Source organism: Lycium barbarum, chromosome 8 (genome assembly GCF_019175385.1).
Source record: "Lycium barbarum isolate Lr01 chromosome 8, ASM1917538v2, whole genome shotgun sequence".
Classification (NCBI taxonomy): Eukaryota; Viridiplantae; Streptophyta; class Magnoliopsida; order Solanales; family Solanaceae; genus Lycium; species Lycium barbarum.
The window spans coordinates 132108450-132131065 of NC_083344.1; the positions used below are offsets into that span (position 1 = coordinate 132108450).

The 22616-nt window shown below is 33.8% G+C and overlaps 3 protein-coding genes across 4 annotated transcripts; 1 reads left to right on the forward strand and 2 right to left on the reverse strand.

Moving 5' to 3' along the window:
• Positions 1-2771: 2771 nt before the first annotated feature.
• LOC132607540 (probable ribosome biogenesis protein RLP24) lies at positions 2772-6661 on the reverse strand. 2 transcript variants are annotated; one of them, XM_060321551.1, is made up of 5 exons: positions 6511-6661; positions 6120-6235; positions 3513-3626; positions 3236-3372; positions 2772-3157 (listed from the first exon to the last, which is right to left on the reverse strand). In XM_060321551.1, exons 2-5 carry the CDS (start codon positions 6198-6200, stop codon positions 2989-2991), a joined length of 501 nt encoding a protein of 166 aa, XP_060177534.1. In that variant the 5' UTR covers positions 6201-6235; positions 6511-6661; the 3' UTR covers positions 2772-2988. The 2 variants fall into 2 exon arrangements, with proteins under 2 accessions (XP_060177534.1, XP_060177535.1); XM_060321552.1 differs by lacking the exon at positions 6511-6661 and adding an exon at positions 6492-6507 and having other exon boundaries at positions 6120-6239.
• A 3255-nt stretch (positions 6662-9916) lies between these two features.
• LOC132607541 (probable ribosome biogenesis protein RLP24) lies at positions 9917-12160 on the reverse strand. The gene is made up of 5 exons (XM_060321554.1): positions 12029-12160; positions 11508-11620; positions 10665-10778; positions 10404-10540; positions 9917-10309 (listed from the first exon to the last, which is right to left on the reverse strand). Exons 2-5 carry the CDS (start codon positions 11586-11588, stop codon positions 10141-10143), a joined length of 501 nt encoding a protein of 166 aa, XP_060177537.1. The 5' UTR covers positions 11589-11620; positions 12029-12160; the 3' UTR covers positions 9917-10140.
• A 3967-nt stretch (positions 12161-16127) lies between these two features.
• LOC132605515 (IQ domain-containing protein IQM6-like) lies at positions 16128-21494 on the forward strand. Its single transcript, XM_060318646.1, has 9 exons — positions 16128-16337; positions 17552-18084; positions 18174-18288; positions 18584-18649; positions 18744-18832; positions 18942-19029; positions 19568-19807; positions 19903-20004; positions 20561-21494. The coding sequence occupies exons 2-9, from the start codon at positions 17609-17611 to the stop codon at positions 21269-21271; spliced, it is 1887 nt and encodes a 628-aa protein (XP_060174629.1). The 5' UTR covers positions 16128-16337; positions 17552-17608; the 3' UTR covers positions 21272-21494.
• The last annotated feature ends 1122 nt before the right edge of the window (positions 21495-22616 follow it).

The window sequence follows — 22616 nt, forward strand, 5'->3', positions numbered from 1 at the left end:
CTTTGGTTCTTCTTGAAATTAGTGCGCACTAGATTTTTTTTTTTTAAATTACGAATGGTAGCTCAAGCTATTAGTATAGTATAAACATGCTGAATTGGCCTATCACGGTGCTTATGACTAATACGTATGAAAAACAATTAAGAGAATCTTGAAAATACATATGAAAAATAATGTGTAAAGGAAAAGGCAAAAGATGGCATTATTATTACTTACTATATTAGTAATATTTTAATTATATATCCAATGAATCTTAGGAGCACTAACTTTGTACGCAATAGGGGTTAATTTTATTTTTCCCGCACATTGTATAATTTTAAAGTTTTGAAATTCACATTTTTTTCATTCGTTGATCAAAGATTAGCCATGTCTCAAAACTCCAGAATATCAATATTTTATATAAAACCTGATATCTTTTTCTTCAAACAATAATGTAGGCTCAATACATCAAGTATACCTAAACGTTTGGATCGTTGTTTTAGGCATTGCAAAGTGCCCCGAAGTAAGTTTTGTTTGAAAACTTATTATCGTTAGGTTTAAATGTTTTATTTTATAAGGTTGATCTAAGCATTTTATTATTTAGTTAAGGCATTACATTATTTCGAATATATCGAGATTTTTTTTCATAATGAATTTAGAACAACGATAATAAAGACTAAGATAACTAATTATCATTAAGCAAATAATACCAAAAAAATATAATATTAACATAAAATGCACATAAGATAAGATAACTAATTATCATTAAACAAATAATACCAAGAAAATATAATATTAACATAAAATGCACATAAGATAATGTATTAATTAAAATAAAATGCACATAAGGTTATCTTACTATTATATTTTTTTAGTATTATTTTTCTAATGATAATTAGTTATCTTAGTCTTTGTTATCGTTTACTAATAACTCATGCGAGGTCCTAAATTAATTATGAAAAAAATCTCGACATATTCGAAATAAAGTAATGCCTTGACTAAGATAATATAGACCAAAATAACTAATTATCATTAAGAAAATAATACCAAAAAATATATAATATTAACATAAAATGCACAATGTATTAATTAACATAAAATGCACATAAGATAATGTATTAATTAACATAAAAGCCAAGGTTTGCTCACACTTGCATTATTTTTAAACCTTGCAAACAGTAATAAGCTCAGTACGTATTAGTCATAAGCACCGTGATAGGCCAATTCAGCATGTTTATACTAGTAAATAACTTGAGCTACCATTCATCATAAAATAAAATAAAAAAATAAACTAGTGCACACTAATTCCAAGAAGAACCAAAGGGCATAACGGAACTGTAAATGCCAATCAAATGGTTACCCTATTGTGCACAAAATTAGTGTGCAATAGAACAACTCCTTATGCGCAAAAGATAATTTTCTAATTTATTTTTTTTTGGGTTATTTTGAGATCATTTAAGTTGCGAACTCTTCAAAGTCCTCTCCCTTTCACAAAATTGGAAAAAGCATCTCATTTGTCTTGTTTTCCAATAAGCCAATCATGTCTTGAAGAAAAGTAAGCCTTGAATAAAGTTATTTGGAGAAAAGATAAAGAAAAGACGATAAGTGAACATATCCACATTAAAGTATAAGAAACAATGAAAAACCAGTGTTTTGGAATGTGAACTGAAGACTAATGTCATCTTTCACTAAATTGAAGTCTTTTGTTTAAAATTCTTCTTTGATTTTTGTAGTCAACAGTTGCCTACAATTATTAATACATTATTTGATTGCTCTTTATATACCACATCTTCTTGCCTAAGTAAAGGCCCGTTCTAATAAAACTAGTTATAGCTTCATCTCATTTTTAAGTAATTAATTCATACTCCTTGCTAATGGCGTTCTGCTCTACCTTAGTGCCCAAAACCAAGCAAATATTTCTAAGCTCCTAATTTATTTATTTTTCAGGCCATGCAATTATGCATGTCATTTATCTCTTTTTTTTGGATAATTGTTGTGTCCGTGCCAGCTTATACATACCTCGACTACTTTCACAAAATATTTTTTACCTTCCACAAGCACAACTACCAGGCAACTCTGTCCACCAAGGTTCGGAGAGATGAAAAGAAATCACCTAGCGTTTTTTTGCCTCAGCTAAAATTTGAACCTAAGATCTCATCGTTTTCAACTCACTACATCGACCACTAGCTTTCAGAGGCGGATGGAGCACTATAATTAGGTGTTTAATTGAACCCCAAACTTTCAATGTGGGGTATAAATTTATGTGTCAAATTTACTAAAATTATAATAAATAATAAATATAAATCCATAACTTTAGAATTATAATGGTTCAATGCTAAAAAATTTAAAGGTTGAACCCCCAGAATTCAAATCCTAAATCCGCCTCTATATACTGACAGTGTCAAAAACTTTTCCACTGTCAAGTTAAAGTAAGCTGTAATAAAATGTAATATATCTGGTAGCATTTATCTATACTTGCCAGTAAAATACACTGATAATGTAGAAGTTCTTTACATTGTCGGTGTATACAAGTTAAATTCTTATTTGAATGCATGCAGACATACAAGATTCTATCATTTCCTTCAATTTATATCTTATTGATACTTATTCTGGAATTTGTTGACTTTTGTGTGTTTGATTTACGGAAGATGCATAAAACACAACTGCAAGGAAGCCACCAAGGCCAATAGTAGAAACTAAACCACCACAAAACAATATAGTTCTTGAACAAAACAAAGACAAGAAAGAAACTCTATGACAGAGGAGAAGGGTAACAGGAAGCTTCAAGACAACAATTCCATGGTCAAGACACACTAGGAACCTTGCTAAAGATAATATTATCTGGCTTTAGTTCCTGATCTTATAATTCAACCCAAGTTCGACAGTGTCTGTATCTCTTAATACAGATGACATCAGGATAGTTATATGTAATCAAAAAGTTATACATACCATAAAATAAGCATGAACTGATTGTGTTTTAGTTTGAAAAATCGAATATATGAAGCAAAATGTTCATTCCTCCATGCGATTTTCCTCTGACTGATGTTGTGAAACCTTGACCTTGACGGGCAGCGTAAGAGATGGCTCTTTGTCGAATGCAGCAGGAGCTTTGACCATGTGAATGCTCTGCTTGAGCTCGTTCTCTGCTTCTCTCTGCTCCTTGGATTTCTTTCCTTTCATCCTGACCAATTTGCCAACTAATGTTAATAGCAATTAAATAAAAAGTAATGGAAATTAATGAAAGCACAGTCTAAGGAACCTCTTTGCAATATGTCTCTCCTCCCTATCAACTCTGATTTTATCAATTTTCTTGATGGCCTTCAAAGTATTCTCAGTTACATTCCTGTCATATCTCTCCGGCCTATTGCGCTTCCTCTCGAATTCAAATGTTGAGTCCTTCAAATAGGAATTAGTAGCACGAACGGAATTTTCAGTATCCAAAAGAAAATAAAACCAAAAACAAAAGAACAAAATCAGTAAAAAAATTGATCCAATAAAAAGCATATTTATTGTATCAAAAAGCCGACCCTGTTTACCTGAGTCATGTCCTTTCCATGCAGCCTTCTATACGCTTTAGTCCATTTAACTTTACGTGGATTCCTCTTCATCTTAAAGTTCTTGTGACATTTAGATCTACAGAACCGAAAGATCTGCACAGAGAGAAGCTTTTCCTTTACTTGATGAACACTCGCAAATTCAGAACAACTCGTTTCCTAGCAAAGATTCAGAACCCCCCCCCCCCCACCCCCCCCCCCCAAAAAAAACACACACACCAAAAAAAAACAAAAGAACCGCATGAAACTGGAAGAAATTAAGAAGCAGAGCAAAGCAGTGAGGGAAAACAAAAACTCAAAGATATGGTTAGTGTCCTCAATAACTCACTACTACACCACATCACTTTATCTGAAATGCGTCTCCATAACATGGTGTGCCAATTTTATTTTTTTTAATCAAGATGGTGTGCCATAAAAGAGAAAACCACGGATTATCATAAATCAAAGACTTGTCCTAAAACACTCTTCGACCAATTGCAACTGAGCATTAGGTGAAAGAGTTCAATTACTATTCTTGCATGCGACTCAATTTGTGATTGAACAGCTATTTAGTTAGTTTTGAATGCAGTACACCACTTTACTCAAGGTCAAATAGAGTGTTGTCTAAAAATAATTACTTAAATCATTATAGGGCCTCTGGAAAAGAATAATTAAGGACCCGTAGCAGGTTACTTCATTTCAGCAGTTGGTGTGGAAGCTTTCCACCTCAAACGGCAATTGTAAGAGAAAAGGAAAAGGAAGATGAATCCAAATTCCTCATAATTTTAAGAGCAAAGGCTCTAGGATTATCAAAACTCAAACGAACCTAATAGAGTCAGGTATGTTTTCTTTGATTAAGTTCCCGATTATGTGCACAGGCAGTGAAAAATCATGTAGTTCCACATTCCTAATGTAATGTTTACAGATTATGTTAGATTGTTGACGATACCATTATATGTACATTAAACTTCTTGCAAGACATGCCTAAATCTTAGTTTGCCTCTTTTCCTTCATATATTTCGATATGATAAATTTATTACTGCAACAAAAAATTCTAAATGTCTATGGTACTTATGTCTGATCCGTACTGTTGTGGAATAAAACCTGCTGGTGTTAGGCTAGATCAAGCGGACCGTTCTTACTAGAGACTTATATGAATTCGGCTTCATGAGTTACAGCATGGTCCTAGATCAGCAAAGGACTGTTGCAGAGCTGTGGACACCTCAAGGCTGGAATTTCACCTTCAGAAGACACATCACTGATTGGGAAATACAAAGAGTAGCTGATACTTTCAATACCCTGGAACAATTCAATGGAGTTCAGATAAGAGAGGATTTTTTTGGGGGTTGGGGAACAACAAAGGAGTTCTTAAAGTTAGTGCAGGATATAGGATGACGAATCAATCAAATCAACAGATAACTAATTGGCCTTGGAAGCACATTTGGAGAACTAAAATTTCACACACAGTTTCATGTTTCGTGTGGCTATTAGCCAAAGAAGCAGTCTTGACACAGGATAATCTGATGAAAAGGGGGATACCTTTGTGCTCTAGATGCTTCCTATGTGGAGAAACAGCAGAGACAGTAAATCATCTATTCCTTCACTGCAAGTTTACACAACAGCTCTGGAGAATATTCTTAAATCTAAAAGGTATATCTTGGACCATGCCTGGAAAGGTCTCGGAGGCTTTAAAGAGTTGGGAGAAAGCAGGCTTGCAGGCCAAGAACAGAATCACAAGGAGAATTGTCCCTGCCAGCATATGGTGGACAATCTGGAAGGAGAGAAACTCCAGTTGTTTTGATAGCCTAGAGAATCGTGTGCAGAAGGTCAAGTTGAATTGTATCTTACTGCCTTGTTTTTGGTGTAATCAGGTCTACTCAGACGATACTGTTACTATCATTGATGTTTTAGATTCAATACAGGCATAAAACAGTAGAGTCTTGGAGTATTTTTGTAAATATGGTTTCAGTACAACCTATGTACTGTTTTGCTCATATGATATAGAATACAGTTACCAGTTTCGAAAAAAAAATCAGCTTCATGAGAGTATACTTTGAAGTAGTATCTTTAACATGAATAAAAATGTCAAGACTACCCCGCTTCAAGATTTCCCCCTAGTAACTTTAGCACAAAGAAGACATATTTTTTTTCATTCTCAAGCTATCCTAACCAAGAGCTCATGCATAGTAAATAAGAGTATGCATTATAGCTTGATATTAAGTCAAAGATTGTTAGGAATACTCAAAACTTAAAATCTACTCCCTCCGTCCATTTTTACTTGTTCATGTTTGAATTGGCACACCCCTTAAGGAGCAATAAATAATGGCAGCTTTACTGCATCACCCTTAATTATTAGAAATCAATCAAACATACTTTAAAAAGTCTAACAATTCCTTGAAGTCTTCAATCCAATAATCAATAATAAGGGTAAAATAGGTATGAAATGATAAATAATCTCTTGATTTTCCAAACTGGACAAGTAAAAATAGAAGGAGTACTTATCTTATGATTTCGCCGCAGAAAGCAATGAGTCAAGCAAATTAAGTACCATTCTCTTAAACCTAAGTATAGCAAGCATATAGCATGGAAAAGTAAAGATTAATATTCTACCTTTGCGTCGTTTCGAACATATTGAATACCATGGCCTGGATATATAGTTGAGGAACAAAACCAACATTTTTCCAATCTCATTGTATGCTCCTCTTATAATACTTCCCTGATTCTCTCTGTACCATAACAATTCAGTATTAAATAAAACCCAACTCACTAACAACGACTAACTGATTTAACAAGCAAACTCCAGAGTTTTACACCAAAAATAACATCTTTATTGCAGAAAACATCGACTCAATAAATGTTCCAGCTCAATTATTAGCAGTGGCCGAACCAGAATTTTTTTCAAAATTATAAAAAAGTAAACAAACAAAGAAGCTAAGAGGGTTCAACATCAATAATATATAAAAAATAATATATATAAAAAAAACGAAATAGAGATAATTACTCGGAGCGGCTGCGAAGTGGTGGAGAGCGGAGCAGCCAATAATGGCAGCAGATATTACTCCAATATAGGGTTTAAGGGTTTCAGAATAAAAACTATTCTTGCAGTCCTGTATTTCTTAACAATAGATGCTTTAGTCCTAATGGTTTTTCTCGGGGGGAAATGACCCTCTATGACTATCAGAGGCGGATCTAGAATTTGAAACTTGTGGGTTCCCAGCTAGCAGTGTCTGTTGTTACTAGATTTTCAGCTCAAATTTCTTATATATTTGAAGAGTTTCACTTTATAAATACAAGGTTCGGATAAAAGTTGTGGGTTCCCGCGAACCCTCACCCAATGGCGTGGATCCGCCCTGATGAGTATTTAGGAAAAATAATTACTCGAAATAGTTCATGTTTGTAAAATTACCCGAAATGGCTCAATTTATACCCTCTTCTTTAAAAGCCTGTTGTATATTGTACCCTCACTGCAAGTGAAAAGATATTGTGTATTATTGTATACAATTGAATTTCTTGAATATAAGCACCTCTTATACATTATTATACACTTTTATACAAGGTTGATACATTGTCTTCTTTTTTCGGTGTCTACTAGCAAAGTGCTTATCGGTAGGTTCGGTTCGGTTTTGTGAATGATTTTCGGTTTGTAAATATGCTAAACCAAAACCAAACCGATAAGATATTCGTTATCGGTTTTCGATTTATCGATTTATCGATTTTTTTGGTCCTTAACAATTCGATTTTCGGTTTAACCAATAAGAAAATGCTCCGCCAGGTTTTTTTGCTTTCTCTTGTTTTCATATGTTCTATATACACAACCTTCATGCATAGCGTCTACACATATTATAAGACCAACCCGACCTGTTCATTTGAGAAGTGAGGGAGAGGGGCAAAGACATAGAGTCATCGCAAGCCCTAGTTTAGTATGAGAATTGAGACTTAAATTTGAGAGAATAAGTGTGCCTGCGGTAAGCCCTAGTTTCGTATGAGAATTGAGACTTTGAGAGAATAAGCGTGCCTGTGGTAAGTAATTTAGGAATAAGTTTGTATTTAAAATTCAAAATTTAAAACGACTATATATAATTAGGAATAAATAGGTAATTTAAATATAAGCTTATTGGGTTATCGGTTTAACCATTAGCTAAATTCTAAAAAATCAAAAACCGAACTGATAACCTATTAAAAATTTTACAAAACCGTTAACCTAATAGCCTGATATCAATAAATCAATAGCGTTTTATTGGTTCAATTTTGTTAAACCAGTTTTTGCACACTCATATTTACTAGTAGTAGTATTTAATTAGGTGCATATAGTCTTAACAATTCAAGTTACTATATTCCGAGCCTGCTCTCCATTTTTACCGTTGAAGTGATAGAAGCTCTTAATGCAATATCTAGCGGTGAAGACATTGCCCTTGCTACAAATTACAATTGAAGTTGAGGATCTTAATTTGTTATTGTGCAATTAATTTATTTTTAGACACCATTAAAAAAAGAAAAAAGTTCAAAAATGTGAAAAAGTTCAAAAATGTCCTTAACCTATTAAAAATGGTTCAACAATGTCCTTCCACTTGGATCAGAAATGTCCTTACTGCATTGGCATACTTAAATATAATGTAGATAAAAATTCTCGCAAATTTTCCGAGCACCGGCGTTCAAAATTAAAAGGTGCATCTAAAAAAGAAATTGAACTGTGTGTAATAAGCGTCTGATATTGAAAATTCTTTCGTGTGCAAACAGGCTTGAGGCCTTCATCACAAATTGAATTGTAAATGATTAAACTTATATAACTGATATAGGGGATTTTTATTCTTAATTGAAATGTGAAAATTAGATTAAAATGATACTTGATGATTTCTTATTATAAGTTGAAAGCTCGGAAGGAAATTCAGTTCTAGCATGTACAAAATTTAGCTGTTTTAAAAGACAATTGGCCGTCAGTAGCTTTAGCTTTTAATATATTTTATTTTACAGTAATTACTTTGAATAACATATCCTACACTTGGAATCAACTTGTTTGAAAGAAGATTAAACTTGTTTTCAACCCAAAAAAAAAAAAGAGATTTCACTTATGTTTGTTTGGGATCATTAGGTTTGAAAGTAAGCTAATTAGGAATTAGTAATGCGTGATTAATAATATGGTACCGTTTGTGCGGTGTAATGTCGTAGTTAAAGTCATACACAGGGCCATTTGTCTCAACTTCCAACATAACATAATGACTGATATAGTTAGTTCCTTTAAGTACTTGATATTGCCTGATATAGATAGTTTCTTTAAGTACTTGATATTGCCTAACTGTTCGGGTCACTTAATGGTTATTGCTTAAGGTAAATACCAAGAAAAGAAAGGATTCATATATGTATATAAAAGAAATTAAAAACAACAGAAAAAAGGATAAGGTGGAAGAAGAAGCATCAGCAGGAGAGAAAAAAATCTCAAGAAGGTGGTGAGTAGTCACACCATTATAAATTAGGTGTACCATGTTGCAATAACATACAAAGTACATTAGGCATACGGCGTTGATGAAAAAGTAGTAGCACATAGGATGTCGACAAACGCGGATTCAGAATTTTTTTTGGGTTGACCTGAGAACCCGCAGCCGCTACCCTTCGGGTGCTCACAGGGTAAACCCAACTTCTGTGCAATAGCTCGCAAACCACACAGGAGATTGCATCATACTACACAAACATAAAATTAACTCCTAAAGAAGCTACCCAAACATAAAATTAACAGCAATTCTTTAATCAACTGTGCGCTGGCACGTTGATTGATTCCACAGAGTATCTGTTACCTACCTCTCACCAGCATAATTACCGGGTAAAACTCTATCCACCAAGGCGGCTTGGGCAGATGAGAAGAAAACATGTATTCTTTTGCTTTTGTCGAAATTTGAACCCGAGACCTCGTGATTCTCAACTCACTTCATTGACCACTAACTTCTATACACCGGTAGTGTAAAAAACCTTTAAACCATCAAGTTAAAGTAACTTCTAACAAAATGCAACTACTATGGTAGCACTGAATTGGTAATTTAGAAAACATTTACAGTAAAATACACTGATGATGTAAATGTTCTTTACACCGTCGATGTATACCTTTAAATTCTTATGGAAATGCATGCAGATATGCAAGATTCTATCATTTTCTGAAATTTATGAGTTTTCTTATTGATGCTTATTCTGGAAATCGTTGGCATTCTGGAATTTGTTGGCTTTTGTGTGTTTGATCTGCAGAAGATGCATAGCACAACTACAAGGAAGCCACCAAGGCCGATAGTATAAACTAAATCACCACAAAACAATATAGTTCTTAGCCAAAACAAGGACATGAAAGAGACTCTGATGACAGAGGAGAAGGGTAACGCAAAGCTCCAAGACATTAATTCCATGGTCAAGACAAACTACGAACATCGTTAAAGATAACAAGTCATTTATAGTTGTCTGATTTCAAACGAGATGGTAACAAATAGATTCGGCATATCATTGAACTTCTCTCCCAAACCATTACGAATTCTGAAAGTTAGGGAAAGCTTTGCATATTAATGTAATCAAACAGCTATACATACCGTAAAAATAGCATGAACTGATTTTTTGTGTTTTTCTTTGGGAATATAGAATATAGGACACAAAATGTTCATTCCTCCATGAGATTTTCCTCTGGCTGCTTTTGCGAAATCTTGACCTTGGGCGGCAGTGTAAGGGATGGCTCTTTGTTAAGCGCAGCAGGAGCTTTGACCATGTGAATATACTCAACGAGAACCTTTTTATCTTCTCTCTGCTCCTTGGCTTCCTTTCCTTTCCACCTGTCCGATTTGCCAACTATTGTTAATAACAACAAAAGGCACACGATGAACAAATAAAGAGTGATGGAAATTAATGAAGCAAAGTCTAAGGAACCTCTTTGTAATATGTCTGCTCTCCCTATCGACTCTGATTTTATCAATTTTCTTGATGGCCTTCAAAGTCTTCTCGGTTACATTCCTGTCATATCTCTCTGGCCTATTACGCTTTCTCTCGAATTCAAATGTTGAGTCCTTCAAATAGGAATTAGTAGCAGGAAAGGAATTTTCAGTATCCAAGAAAACAAAGATCAGTAAATGAAATTTAATCCAATAAAAAAACATATTGCTTGTATCGAAAAAAGGTGACCCTGTTTACCTGAGTCATGTCCTTTCCATGCAGCCGTCTATACGCTTTAGTCCATTTGACTTTACGTGGATTCCTCTTCATCTTAAAGTTCTTGTGACACTTAGATCTACAAAACCGAAAGATCTGCACAGAGAGAAAACAGAGAAGATTTTCCTTTACTTGATGAACAGCCGAGAATTCAGAACAATTCATTTTCTGGCAAACATTCAGACACCCCCCCCCCCCACACACACACACACCTTCCCTTACTGGAGACTTATATGAGTGAGTTTCAGTTTGGCTTCATGAGCGTATACTCTATAATGGTTTAATGAAATTCAATACTACATTAAGAGATTGGATATAATCTTTGCCAGATTTTTTAAGTAGTGTCTTCCTGAATAAAAAGGTCAAGACTGCCGCGCTTCAGGATTTCCCCTAGTTAATTTAGCACAAATAAGATATAATTTTCAGTTTTTCAAGCTATTCTAACCATGACCTCGAGCATAGTAATACCACATTGAAAATAAGTAAAAAACCCACTAATTTACCTGAAAAACATTTTCCAAGTAAAACATTTTCCTTCATAACGAACACACCCTAGGTAAGAATTCTTGGGAATACTCAAAACTTATACCTAGTAAGAATTCTTGGGAATACTCAAAACTTATACCCTAGGTAAGAATTCTTGGGAATACTCAAAACTTATCTAGTCATCCCATAGCAACAGTGGTCGATGTAGCATGTAATTACTAGGTTCTGAACCTAGCATTTTCCAAAGGGTATATAGATAAATCTATGTATGTGAAACTGCTAATATTTCAACAAATATTGAAGTTTGAACCCATAATCTCAAAATATTAAATATCTTACCTTTGCATCATTACGAACATATTGCATACCATGGCCTGGGTATACAGTTGAGGAACAAAAATAACATTTCTCCAATCTCATTGTATCGTCCTGTTATACTTCCCTGATTCTCTCTGTACCATAACAAAGCAGTACCAAGTAAAAATCAACTCACTAACAAGGACAAAGTGATTTCACAAGCAACAACTAGAGTTATACACCATAACATCTTTATAGCAGAAAATCAACTTAACTAGCTACGAAAATAAAACTCACTAGCAAGGACCCCACCACCCACACCCAAGTTCGAACCCCCCACCCACCCACCCCCATAGGATAGTAACATTTTTTTGCTAACGACCGAACGCGAGAAATTCAGTTATTTTCTTGATAAACATTTTCCTTCATACAGAACACACCCAAAGTGATTTCATAAGCAACAACTAGAGTTATTATACACAAAAGATAACATCTTTATAGCAGAATTGTCCGACCCAATAAAAAAAAACATAGTAATAAAATTAACACAAAAGAGTAATTACAGAGGTATGGTGGCGAAGGAGCAGCTGCCAGAACACCTACTGCAAGAATGGAGGTATGTATTATAATAGGGTTTAGGGTTCATAACTATTATGAAAAAAGTTACATTCCTAGTCCTATATTTCTTAACAATAGATGTTTTAGTCCCTAATGATTTTTCTTTTTCTGTTTGCAGTTAGGCACCATTACAAATTCGGTCATTTGCACAAATGTCTCCGTTTTGGAGTTGTCTTTAATTTTTTGCCCTTAAATGTGTAGTTCTTCAATTTTTGTCCTTCAGCATTTTTGGCACGGTATAGTTAGTGTTTAGCTACGATATATGCATCATAATATCTCGGGAGTTATGTCAGACAAGGCTAAATTTAACGTAATATGAAAAAAGGTATAAGTTTAGATTTCGCGCTGTAATATGAAAAAAGGTATCATATTCACACAAGTTATGTCAGAAAGATAAAACTTTCAACATGCGATATAATTTGAAAAATAATACACTACATATGCCGCATAACTTAATTCCTACAGAATTTGTGCCAAGTGAGGTAAAAGTTCAGTTTCCAAATATAAAAATGTTAACTTATGACGAGCGAAGCATATATGATATTTTCATTAAATAAGCAGTAGAGGAAAAAAATAAAAGACCACATATATGAGGGCCAAAAATTAAAGATCAGTCCGTATGAAGGACAATCCGTGCAAAAATTTGTTACAAAACCTTACTTTATTTTCTTTAACTTTTCATAAAAGTACGTTACACTACTAAAAACTACTATCGTGGAATTAACCTCAAATTGCCGCTCACCAAACCACGAAAATTAAAAATCATGGAACAATAATAATTCATGTATAATAATAATGTGTATAGCTGTATATAATCAGTGTATCAATTATATTTTCAATTTATCATTTTTGGTTAATTAGAAGAATAATGTCATAATACAATAGAATTACATATTTGCGAACTACACCAAAATTATATGTGATGATAACACTTTTAAATTTTAAATTTCGATAGTTGTCTATAAAAAGCACAATTAAATCGTATTTGGTTCTCCAAAGTCACATCATATGTCACCATAAATTGATGTTTGGTCAACTCATAAGATACGTGATTTGAAGATTGCTAGTTCAAACTTATCCTTACGTAAACAGTTGAGATGCATTTTTCTAGACGTCTTTCCAGTGAATCCGCAACTTTTGTAAGACCAAAAAAAAAAGTTGAACCAAACTAATACAAAAAAAAAAGTAAGTTTCACGCACTAATTTAGTGCGTGAAAGAACCAAACTGCAAAAATAAAAGTTTGGCCTTTCACGCACTTATACAACAAAAAAAAAAAAATCATGCTTGAATGAGGCCAACAAAAATCATGCTCTTTTGACCTTTTCAGCCAATGTATTCTTATTGTCCTATACTTCTTTTCCATTCAACAATCGATTCTTATTGACCTTTAAATTTTATTTCCAGCCAACAAGCTACAAACAATAAATTTTATGGCATATAGCAAAAAGAACGATAATTTCTATATCTACAAACAATTTAATTTTAAACTTTTTATTTTATCTTTAATGAGATTATTTGTAACTACACAAATATGTATGGCTTGTTTTAGAGTACAAATTTTAAAAAATCCCCTTTCTTTCTTTTTTAAATTTTATGTCCAGAAAAAATGCATCACATAAAATGAGACAGAGGGAGTTGAAATTATTATATATTTTATTGTTCTCGATTACTATACATGATGATAAGCATTCCACGAAAGACTTTTACGACGGCATCGTCCATGTTAATTTTTCTTAACCACAACTTGGATCATTTTAGTTGTTGTGTTCAGTAGCTTCGACGAATTAAAATGCTTATAAAGCTATTAATTTAAGGATCAAAGTTGAAATCTTGGAATTCAGCGGTACCGTATTCATATCTTATCACCATCTCCATGCATGCTTAAATTGCTTAATTATTTTTATACATCAATCAACATTCAAAATTAACTTGATTGAATCGCGTGTCATCATTATCTTTAATCTTCATTAATTATGATAAATACAACAATTACAAGTAAATCTCTCGCTTTAACATTAGGTATAATACTTACATGACGACATAATTAAATATGTGTTGAACTTGTATTTGTATATATGCCGAGGCGATGTACCAAAAAAATAATATGCCTAGGCGGATACTAGATACCAAATTCATCTGAACCTGATACTTAACATAGAGAGCAATTTTATGTGTAAAAATTATAACAAATAGTAATAAATATGAATCCATAATTTTAAATATATAATAAATTCAATATGAAAAACTTTAAAAATTAAACTCATCAAACTTAAATCCTAAATTCACCCCCACAATATATATTAATATAATAGTTGGAGGTTCATGTGGTTAGGAAAAAATTAACATTGGCTGGAAATAAAATTTAAAGGTCAATAAGAATCGATTGTTCAATGGAAAAGAAGTATAGGACAATAAGAATACATTGGCTGAAAAGGTCAAAAGAGCAAAATTTTTGTTGGCCTCATTCACGCACGAATTTCGTGCGTGAAAGGCCAAACTTTTGTTTTTGCAGTTTGGTCGTTTCACGCACTAAATTAGTGCGTGAAACCTACTTATGTTTTTTTTTTATGTTAGTTTGGTTCAACTTTTTTCTTTTTATCCTACAAAAGTCGTGAATTCCTTTCCAGTTGAAACCTTATTGTGATGCAGAATTTGATGATTGATTTAAGAGAGATAAAAATACAAAGGATTCCTCTATTTTTATAATAGATTCACTCTAAGTCTCTAATTTAGTATGTACCTTTTATTTTAAGCACGAGCTCTTAGTCGTTCGTATCTCATATCCATGGCCCACTTCAAATGAGATAATAGCAGGAGATTAGGAGTTTACAAGTTACCTTCTTGCTTTCTTCTTGTCTTGAATGATATTATATCAAGTATAGTTGGTTAGGATAAAACATTAGTAGATTGGTGCCACTGGACAAGCTATTAGGACGACATCAAGCGTAAAGTCAATTGCTCGTTAAATTAGGTGACAAAAGAAGCGAAAGATATAATGATTTAAGTTTAATTACCTAATTCTATAAGGCCTCATTCTTGAAGAATAGGCAGATAGTTAAGCACCATATGCCTAACAGATAGTATTTTTGCCATGCTAGGTCATTGGTATTTCCCTCTTTATTTTATAAAATGTCTTGCTTGAAAAATTACTGAAAACAAACCAAAATGAGCATACATTGTACTCCGACAACAATGTAGAACCAAATAGCTCAAAGATTACCTAGATACACTTCATAAACACGTGAAATCACATTTTTAACTGAGACCAGTACTTAACCGATCTCACTTTGTCAGCTAATGTAACTTTTCTCGATTAGATGATGTTTTTTTATATTTATATTTATATTGACATTTGTAGTACGTAACAGTATAAGTAGAAGAACAACTAACATATCACCACGTGTGCTCATATTTTCGGGTGCTAGCTAAGTAGAAATTGGTGAGTTTGTAGGATAGAGTGTGCACGTAAAGAAACAAATAACGGTGCATGCAAATAAAACATATATGTGCTCGATGTTTACGTGAAAACAATCAATTTAAATTCAAATTAAAGTGAGAACACATATTATGTAAATTCAGTTAAGTGATATATATGTATATGAAAAATATATGTCGATAAAAACCTATACCAAATCAATGTATTTTATTATAGTTAAGTTATTACACCTATAAATGAGGTGAAGATAAACATCAATTACCACATTTGGGTGGTAAAAGAGCATGTGAAAATACCACTACTAAAAAAGCGCGAATTTCCGATGAGAAATTTCCATCAGAAATTGGCTGCTCATAAGCTTTTCCAACGAACATTAATCCATTGGATCTAAATCCCATATTTCCAAGGGATATATATAACCCTTGAATTTTTTTTATCGCCAATATAATTCACTTATTTTTAGTAGTGATATGTCGTGTTATCAACAATGTGACGTGAATATTGGATGCGGTAAAGTTTTTTGCAGATATATATTATGCATTCATTTGCTTGACGTAAACATGAGAGTGACTGAAATTTACTTGGCTTTGGTTGGAACTCTGAATCGAAGGAACCCAAAGTTCTTTCCTTTTCCCTTAAAACCCCACATTTTGCGGTATATCTCAAATTGGTCTCCATGCATCAACCCAACATTTTCTTTCTCTTTCTGGTTCCTCTCATTTCTTTTTCTTTGTTCTCTTTTTCCGCAGTCGTCGAAAGATTCAACCTTTAATATTCAAATGTCACAAAATTGATATTCTTGTAGGTATTATTTAAGGTAAATAGTTGTACCCTTTTCATGTCTTTCCTTATTTTTTTCAATTATGATGCGTGGAAAAAAGATAACTACTTATATTTTAACATTCTTTCACGTTGTTTCTAAGGATGCATAGAACCATCACCAAATGCTGAATAGAACCATCTTGCTTATGTGTGTTAATGTAATTTCATATTATAATGTTCTGTTTTTGTTTTTCCCGAGGATCTACCGGAAACAACCTCTCTACCTCGGTCCCTACCTCCCAAGGTAGAGGTAAGGTCTACGTACACTCTACCCTCCCAGAACTCACTTGTGGGATTACACTGGATATGTTATTGTTGTTGTTGTTGTTGTTTTTGTTTTTTTCCAACTAAAATATGAAGGTTGACATAATATGTTATATTCTTGGATTGGTGTAAGCTGGTATATTCATCAAGGGGATAATCAAACATATGGACCAAGCATCACATGCAAATTGTAATACCACTGATTTAGATTTTTCTATATTTTCTCCTTCCATTTATAGGTAGCATATATCAAGGATAAAATGAGAGAAGGTCGCTTCAGATGGCTCAGTCATGTTCTATTGTTGACCTCCAGATACTAGTTAGTAAGAGTGAAACCATGGTGAATGAAGGTGTTAAAAAAAGGATGAGTTAAACCTAAAATCATATGGAATGAAGTACTCTCGAAAGACCTATGAGGCTACTATCTCTCGGAATTTATGTAACTTTGAAAATGTTTGGGTACAATGGAAGAAGAAGATCTTTGAAGGCGATATCAATTAGTTGGGACTATGTCTTAGTCACACGTGTTTAATTTAGGTCCTATATTTCTACATGTCTCTTAGCCTTTTCAGAGATTTTTTTGCCAATAGAAAATGTTGAGTACTTCGAGTACTTTTTTATTCTTATTTTTGTTTTGTATGATGTTGGCCTGAGACGTTTAAACAGAGAAATATCGTCAGTGAGGATTTATAAATATAGCTGAGACCAATTTGTTTAGGACTGAGACGTTGTCGTTGTTTGTATTTCTTAGTAGTGTTTTTTTCCTTTTGGGTATAAATATGAATGAACTTAAGCATCTGGCTCCTGGTAATGCTATTTTGGTTTTCCTGATATATAACTACAGAGAATAGCTTCTCTTGTTAGTTTTGTTCAACATAAAAGCATCATAAACTTTGAAAACTATTGATGGAATTAATATCATATACTTTTGTCTTGATTTTGTAGAATTATTGTGGTTTTATACTTGGCACATAACATCCTAGCAAATTTTTCAAAGGGAAGATGGGGATAACATTCTCCTGTCCATTTGCCAATTTTGAGGATTTGGATAGTCGGGTTGAATCATATTTGGTGAGAACGTTAAGTTTAGGAAGCGACGACATGAGGAATGCATTACAGCCCAGGAATTTCAATGACCAAATTACTAAAAGATCGAAACTCTTGAAGTCTTTTGGTTCTGGGAATATGATCCTTGAGGGAACTCTTACCTATAAACGGAGGGAATTTGAGGCCAAGATTGCATTGAGGACTCTTGTTTCCGACAAGGAGGATAAGAAGAACAATAGATCAGACAACCCGTGGAACAGGGCAGAAGTTTCTCCGAAATTGCATAACATCTCCGATAAAGATACTAGAAAACTACCAGCAAGGTGTGGAAAACATAGAGATCAGGCTGCTGTAAAGTTGCAGAAGACGTATAAAAGTTTTCGTACGCGAAGACAGCTAGCTGATTGTGCTGTTCTAGTTGAGCAGAGATGGTATAGTACTTTATAGTTTCTAGTCATAGTTCATAGTTATGCAATGTTGCTTCGAGTTTTAACAATGTAACTTTTGGTTTAATTTACAGGTGGAAGCTATTGGACTCTGTTGAACTCAAACACAGTTCTGTATCATTCTTTGACACTGAGAAACCTCAAACTGCCATTTCGCGCTGGTCACGAGCGTTAACTAGAGCTGCTAAGGTTATGTGATACCAAAAAGAATGCCACCTTTTGTATTTAATAACAACTTAATTTTAAATTTTTCATTTTACCCTTAATGAGATGATTTATGGCCACACAAATATTTATAGCTTATTTTTGGATCACAAGTTTCAAAAGTTTTTCGTTCGTTCTTAAACTCTGTTCTAGCCAAACTTTTCCATAAATTGGACTAGGAGTATATGCTAACTCCCTGTCAGATTCTTTTCTTCTTCTTTTTTCCGTTCTTTTTTTGGTTAGTTAAGTTCTGATTTTAGGATTTTACATGTGTTGGTAGGTCGGGAAAGGTCTGTCGAAAGATGGAAAAGCACGTAAGCTTGCTTTGCAGCATTGGCTTGAAGCTGTAAGTTTCCTTCTCCAAAGCAAAGTTCAACAATGCCCTTTTTTTTTTTTGGGTGGGATGTTTATTTATGTTGTTTATGAACTGTGGTGAACAGATTGATCCTCGACATCGATATGGTCACAATCTTCGATTTTATTACACAAAGTGGCTCCAAGCTGACAGTAAACAACCCTTCTTCTATTGGTTAGCTTTTCTTTGATCAGGAGGAAATTCAAGCAAACGGAAAAAAACATCAGAATTGATTTAGCAAACTATATAGTGAGACATTTTCCTCTTGAATGTCGCATTACAGGTTGGACATAGGTGAAGGTAAAGAAATAAATCTTGAGAGGTGCCCTAGACCAAAACTTCAACAACAATGCATCAAGTATCTTGGTCCGGTGAGTTTTATCTTCTCTTTTAGAACATCAAATTTCTCTAAAGTTACCACATGACGAAGGTGACTCCCTAGGTTTTAGTTACCATAGTCCTCAGATTTAGGTTGACCATATGTAATTAAAGAGGTGAGTCATGATTTCAACTTTATAGGTTTTGGATTCTAAAGCGAGGACTTCAAGTGTCAATAACTGGGGTTTAAACTTAATATTTATGCATATTTAGTGAAATTCTTGACACAAAGACACTGTCAGAGCAAAAGCTATTGTTTCAACCGAAACCGTATCCGGGCCTCTAGTTCCGCCCCTGTGTACTTTGCATGCTTGCGTTCATTATGTATCAAGTGCAGGAGTTTTCTGAAGCAATGTCTTAGCTCCAATTTTAACTTGTTTATAGAAGTAACGGTACATTTTGATGTAAGAAACTCAATTTGTAGCCTTTATGGGTAAGTTTTAGAATAAATACTTCCGCCTCTAGATAGATTGCACTACTTTAGGCTGCATGAAGTAGGACAAAATGACTCATGAGCTATGAATAATACAGATAGAGAGGGAGGCATATGAAATTGTCATTGTAGACGGAAAATTCTTATATAAGCAGAGCAGAAGGCTTCTTGATACGAGGGGAGGCCCACCGGAGGCAAAGTGGATCTTCGTGCTAAGCGTGTCCAAGATTTTGTATGTGGGAATGAAGCAAAAAGGCACATTTCAACATTCAAGTTTCTTGGCAGGTGGTGCAGCATTGTCTGCTGGGAGATTAGTAGCGGAAGATGGTATTATAAAGGTAAAGAAAACTGCCACGATTTTGCCAACAAGTTGCATCGTTTTCTTTTTTCTACGACTTCTTGTTTGATGTATCTAAATTTTTGCATGAAATAGGCGGTTTGGCCTCAGAGTGGACATTACCTCCCTACAGAAGAGAATTTCGAAGCATTCATGTTATTTCTTAGGCAACAGAACGTTGATGTCACTGTTGTCCAGGTATAGTAACTCATCTCCACTCTTAAAAGGATCACATAAGCATATGCTAACAGATAGACTTTTTAACGTGAAAACTATTATTGCAAACGAAATTGATATCTTTTGAATTGACATTATTAGAACTTTTTAGGCAATTTTAAATCTTATCCAAGTTTGATGGCGCAGAGTGGATGCAAGTGTTGGGTGGTCATGAGCTAACTATGCAGTCACGACCTCTCTATAACAGTCATCCTCCGGAACAACATTTTACTATAATAGCCATGTTTTATGTGGAACCAATCTTTTATGTTATGTTATATTATGTATTCTCTATAACAACATTTAAAAAATGTCCGAACAAGCAACATTGTTATGGAGAGGTTTGACTATATTTTTGTTAATTTTTTTCCAAAAAGTTATATATCTGGCTAAATTCGCGTTCACTGTCACAAAGGACTAGTGGATCAGTAATACTCCTTGCTCACTACTTAAAATTTCGAATCCGACTTTGTTACTGCCTTGCTCTCCGTGACAAGAGTTATGGATATGTTGTTAAACTTCACTCCTGATGTTGCAGAAATTCACTAATTATGAGGAGGAAGCGCCCCTTACCAAGAAGGAATACAGTACAAATATATGTAATAACTTATCAGCCCCGGATTTCAGTGAATCCAGCGCAGAGAGCAACCTCAAAAGATCAGACACGAAGAAGATTGATTCTACTAACAATGATTGTAGCGGAAGAGTACGACCCAAAATTGCTGTTGAAATACCAGAAAAGGAGGGCATTGTCGAGTTGTTTAAGGAGACCGCCCAACAGGTGCAGCCTGTGGAAACACCAGCAGACGGATACGAAACACCTGACGAGTACTTATCGGACACAGAGTTTTCAGTTTCAAAGAAGAATTTATTCGATCACGAAAACGAAGAGGAGAACAAGGAACCTGTCCCTGAAGAAAAAATAATCAAGAGAATACATTCACATATTGGCATTAAGTCATATCATTTGGCTCATCAATTGTCTTCATGTAGATGGACTACAGGAGCTGGACCTCGTATCGGATGCATGAGGGACTATCCATCCGAGCTCCAATTTCGCGTTATGGAGCAAGTACAGTTATCTCCAAGAACTGCATTTCCAACTCCCCCGAAATCCGCCCGTCGTACTTACACGCCTACCATATTTTCTAGAGAAGCAAATGATCAAGGCAAAAGGCCTGATTTTGAACTAGTTGTATTCTCTGAATCAGATATTCCATCAGTAAAAAGAGATGCAATTTTTGGTTGATAAATTGGTAGTTTAAGAGAAGAGAACAACTATTCTCACAATACTTTTTTGTTGTAAAATAGGGAATTTTCTGCTACCCAGTTTTGGTTATTTCTCTCTTTTTTCCCTCTTGAATCTTTTAACCTGTATAGGTTTGTACAGAAAGATGTAATTATTTTATTTTTTAACACATTCTTTTTAAGATTATTTAGAATAAAAGATCAAATAAAGTCTGTCAAAGATCTTTTTTTTTTCAGCTCAGACTTACATTTCTCTTATTCACTTGTGTTAATCTGATTGTCCCTATTCTACTTCTTTTTTGGTTGGGAAATTTTAGAGACTTCAAATGTTTCAGTTCTCAATTACTCCCCGTCTTTCTAAGCTATCGTTTGGCCATAGATTCCAAAAAAGAATTTGAAAAATTTGGTTTGGGTGAAGTTTTTCAAGTTTTGAAAATGTAGTTAGCCACAATTTTTCAAAACATATTTCACTTTTTGTTTTGAAAAACATGAAACATTACTTATACCCATAAGTTCTAAAAACTGTCAAGATTACATAACCATACAAAACATACATACTTGCTAATTAAAAATTATGCACAACATGATAGTTTAAGAACAACTGCTCATAACACACTTAATAGCTACTACAATTCAAATTACAATACAAAGATCCATCCCTGCAAGAAAAAAATCAATAATAGTAGCTTGTTATTCTTTAATATAATCTTCACATAACGGTTGTAATTGTAGAAACATGATAAATGCAGCTTTAATGAAGGAACATGGTATATAAAATTAGTTGGGTCATAAACAGATGGGTTCTTTTAGAAAATACAAAAGTTTGGGGTAGTTTTTAAAAGGTCTGAAAAGGCCAAAACATAGATCTTGGCCCAAAAATAGGTTTAAGTCAGAATTTGGGATTTGAATATTTGTTTTCAAAATCTGTCAAAATTTTATGGCCAAACAAAATTTGAAAATAAATCTTCAAAATATGCTCCCAAAATCTATGGTCAAATGCGAGCTAAGTCTTGGTGGACAAATTTAGCCGGCATCTATGCGCGGAAAATAGTAAATAATCGAGGTGCGTGCAAGTTGGTCCCGATAATAGGATTACTAAAAAAAAAAAGGGTACCCTATTCGACGTATAGCCAACTATATATTGAAATGAAACAAAACAAACATTAGTGTGACACCAAATTTTAAAAGCTATCATTCACTTTTCATTAGGTATTTACATTTAGTTCACTTTGATAGGAACCAAAATTATACAATGCAGCTTTATATTCGAAAATAGTTGTTGACACCCAATTTTGTCCCGCCTCTCTGCCAAAATACCTATTTTTAAGCTTCTAATATTTTTTGAA

What these genes read in the sequence shown, in the direction of transcription:
- LOC132607540 (XM_060321551.1), bottom strand. Translation starts at nt 6,200, where the DNA reads ATGAGATTGGAAAAATGTTGGTTTTGTTCCTCAACTATATATCCAGGC. An exon ending in ATGTTCGAAACGACGCAAAG is followed by an intron (nt 3,627 to 6,119) that starts GTAGAATATTAA and finishes CTCTCTGTGCAG; the next exon opens with ATCTTTCGGTTCTGTAGATC. An exon ending in GAGAGACATATTGCAAAGAG is followed by an intron (nt 3,158 to 3,235) that starts GTTCCTTAGACT and finishes CAAATTGGTCAG; the next exon opens with GATGAAAGGAAAGAAATCCA.
- LOC132605515 (XM_060318646.1), top strand. Translation starts at nt 17,609, where the DNA reads ATGGGGATAACATTCTCCTGTCCATTTGCCAATTTTGAGGATTTGGAT. An exon ending in CGGAAGATGGTATTATAAAG is followed by an intron (nt 19,808 to 19,902) that starts GTAAAGAAAACT and finishes TGCATGAAATAG; the next exon opens with GCGGTTTGGCCTCAGAGTGG. An exon ending in TTGATGTCACTGTTGTCCAG is followed by an intron (nt 20,005 to 20,560) that starts GTATAGTAACTC and finishes CTGATGTTGCAG; the next exon opens with AAATTCACTAATTATGAGGA.
- LOC132607541 (XM_060321554.1), bottom strand. Translation starts at nt 11,588, where the DNA reads ATGAGATTGGAGAAATGTTATTTTTGTTCCTCAACTGTATACCCAGGC. An exon ending in ATGGAAAGGACATGACTCAG is followed by an intron (nt 10,541 to 10,664) that starts GTAAACAGGGTC and finishes TCCTATTTGAAG; the next exon opens with GACTCAACATTTGAATTCGA. An exon ending in AGCAGACATATTACAAAGAG is followed by an intron (nt 10,310 to 10,403) that starts GTTCCTTAGACT and finishes CAAATCGGACAG; the next exon opens with GTGGAAAGGAAAGGAAGCCA.